Here is a 3,002-nt window from a genome sequence, read left to right on the forward strand (position 1 = left end):
TAGGTCTGTTCAGGAGTCCTCCTCGGCCCCCTGCTGGGAAATGGGAGCGGCGGTGCGGGGCAGCGGCCGCTGCTCGCCGAGCGCGGTGTGCGGGGCTGTGGGAACTTCACGGCAGCTCTGCCGCAGGGGGTGCGGGCGTGCGAAGGGGGAGGTTCACAGAATCAACAGGTCTTTAGAGTTAAAACGTCGCTGCTCGATGAGGACTGGTGATACTTTGGTTTAGCAACGGTCCTGACTGTGTAATTTGCTTATATTAGAAATCTGCTTTAGAAATCAGATTATGGGGTAGGGCTGGTTGTTGGGTTGTGTTTTTTTGCCTTAATGCCAAGGACAGATTTGTATTGTCCTGTCTTAGATGCTTGTAGGAAAACGACCTTTGAATTTTCTAAAAATGAATTAAACCTGGAATGTTTTGCTGTAGAAAGGAAAATTATGCCACCAGTTCATGAGTCATAGTTTAAAAAAAATAATGCAGTGATACATGACTAGATGAATTTCACCATGTGCTTTATTTTGTAAGTTCTCTTTAGCAGGTGTCTTTGCAGAAGCTAAAACTTCTCTACTTGAGGTGACAGAAATGGCTGAGTGACCTCTGCTCAGCTGCTGAACGTATTCTGCCAGACATCTCTTTAGGTGATGCCAAAATAGGCTGATTTCAGTTCAGTGGTCTCATTCCATCTGGAGAAAGGTGTCTCCCTTGAGAGTGACTGTTACATTCAAATAGCTTTTTCCATCCTTGCTTTCTTGCTCTACCCCAGCAGCAGCTACTGTGGGTCGCTGTAACATGCTGTGACAGCCACGGGTCGCCCTGGAAGGCAGTTGATCAGTGCTGATGAAGTGCTGTTTGTGTGTGGGCACTCTGAAGGGAGAGAGCCAATCTGACGTCTAAATCTTGTGGTGGGAACCAAGTGGGATGGCCCCAAAGGAAAGGGTTTGAGATTGAGGGCTAGAAGAAGCTGCCAGGAGGAGTGGTGTGATACAGGATGCTGCTGGATTGCAGCTGACAATTCAGTCCTGATTTCTGGTTGGGCAACCAGAAAGGTGTTAATTCTGTCAGCTTCTCTCACCTGCAGAATATGTGTAATGAAACTGGGTTTTCATGAGTGGGACTGACGGAGCGTAGGTGATGCCGCGCAGTCCGTGCACCGTGTCCTGCAGAGTTTCTGCATCACCAAGCTGTATCTGCCTCTCACATTCAGTCTTGAGAGAGAATCTGCTGCTTCCTATGCAAGCTGTCAACAAAGCTAACTATTTTTTGCCTGGTTCTGTCTTTGATGTCTGAACTTTTACTCCCCTCAGTCTTTGGTGAATGAGGAAAAGTTTTGCTGTGTGGATTTTCTTACATGTCATGTAACATGTCATCTCTTAATCTGTCCGGGTAGGTAGAAGGAAGGATTATGAGGTTATATGTGCAAAGTCTCAAGCAATAGTAAGATTCAGAAGTATGAATTCTTTCTTAAGAAAAACCAATTTTGTTGTACCTTTTAATAATATTTTGTTGGTTTTAGCATTTCAAGAGTGCTTGAGTTGCTAACCATGGAGATTGAGCTCTTGTTCTCCAGTCTCTCACTAGAGACAAATCAGCGGTAGATTAAGGTCCTCATGAGCAAGAATGAAGAAGCTCCTTACTCTACCAGTGCATCAAGTGTTGGCCCTAAAATTAGTGTAGCTGCGCTAAGACTAGTTGGAACAGTCCCACATTATGTGATCCTATGAAAGCTGTGTTTGTCTCCTGTGCAAGAGGTGTGGGCAATTGACTTTGTTTCTGTGTGTAAGAACTGAAATAAAATGTAGCTGATCATGGGCATCTGCCTGGAAATTCTGCTGGTCTTGTACCAGTAGCAGTTGCTGTCGCAGCTTTGACAAAATACTCTCTGGAGAGCCATAGCAGGAGTGGCCTAACTCTAGCTAGCTTTAGGCACAGAAAATACAGTATATGTTCCTGTAGAATGATTTAAGCGGAGAGGGAATATGTGTATGTTGTCTCAACTTCCTTTTTCTCTGGTCAGGCTGGAATCCCCTTCCATTTTTGTTTTTTGGGTTTTTTTCCTGCTTTGTGGTGGGAAGGGAGATGATTTAGCCATGGCAACAGGAGAGCCATAAATGTTCTGCAGGAGTGGTAATTACTTTGCTTTTTGTTCTAGGCACAGTGAGCTGCACGTTATTCCTGGCAGTTAATGGTTTGTATTCGGCCAGTGATGATGTGATAGAGCTGACACCAACTAACTTCAACAGGGAGGTCATTCAGAGCGAGAGCCTGTGGCTTGTGGAGTTCTATGCCCCATGGTAAGAATTACAGCTGCATACTTGCTAGCTCTCATCCTGGAGTAGCAGCATAGGAATCTGGTGCTGATCAGTCCAGGATACCATTCAGTCTTTGGCAGCAGTTACTGGTTTGATGGCCTCATGACTAGCAAAACAGCTGCAGTTGGAATTCCTGTTTTAAATATCCTCATGAAGGAAAAAGGCAGGAGTTGGCTTTAAGTTGGCAAATAGAATGTAACAGTAAAGCCTTATATGCCATTTTACTGCTTCAGTTTTCCTACTGAAATTAGTATTAAAATGACTGATTAGAGTGCAGTTGGTAATTGAGAAGGCATCTCACTTGCGTCTTTCTGAACTTGATTCTAACGTGAAAGCACAGGTATGAACTCACACTTAAACTTTCCAATTTTCATTGAAAAATACTGGCTTTGTGCATCCTAATTTAGTACTTCTTCTGCCATCCTGCTCTTGTCCTGAGCATGGAGGCTCTTCATCTTCCATGTAAATTCTCTGAGGGATATTCCTTCTTTACACAAATCCTCTGTGCTGTTGCCGTCCAATGCTCCCCGTTCTGCAGAAACAGCCTTTCATTGCAACAGCCTGAGTGCATCTGGACAGAGAGGTTTGGGGGAGAGCTTGCTGTGCCTCTTCTAAAGCTGCTAGTGTTGGAGCATTACAGGCAATGGGAAAGCTTTATTGAACAATGGCAGTAAAATGTGTAAGTAAATTGGCAGCTC

At 44.6% G+C, this 3,002-nt stretch overlaps 1 protein-coding gene across 1 annotated transcript in view; it reads left to right on the forward strand.

The window, feature by feature from the left end:
- The window catches only part of PDIA6 (protein disulfide isomerase family A, member 6), a 15,223-nt gene that overhangs the window by 672 nt on the left and 11,549 nt on the right, over positions 1-3,002 (forward strand). The window contains exon 2 of the mRNA XM_009999232.1: positions 2,115-2,286. Within this exon, the coding sequence (XP_009997534.1) occupies positions 2,115-2,286 (172 nt within the window). The remainder of the gene's footprint in view (positions 1-2,114; positions 2,287-3,002) is intronic.

The sequence above is a fragment of the Chaetura pelagica genome, unplaced genomic scaffold (genome assembly GCF_000747805.2).
Source record: "Chaetura pelagica isolate M959 unplaced genomic scaffold, ChaPel_1.0 scaffold90, whole genome shotgun sequence".
Classification (NCBI taxonomy): Eukaryota; Metazoa; Chordata; class Aves; order Apodiformes; family Apodidae; genus Chaetura; species Chaetura pelagica.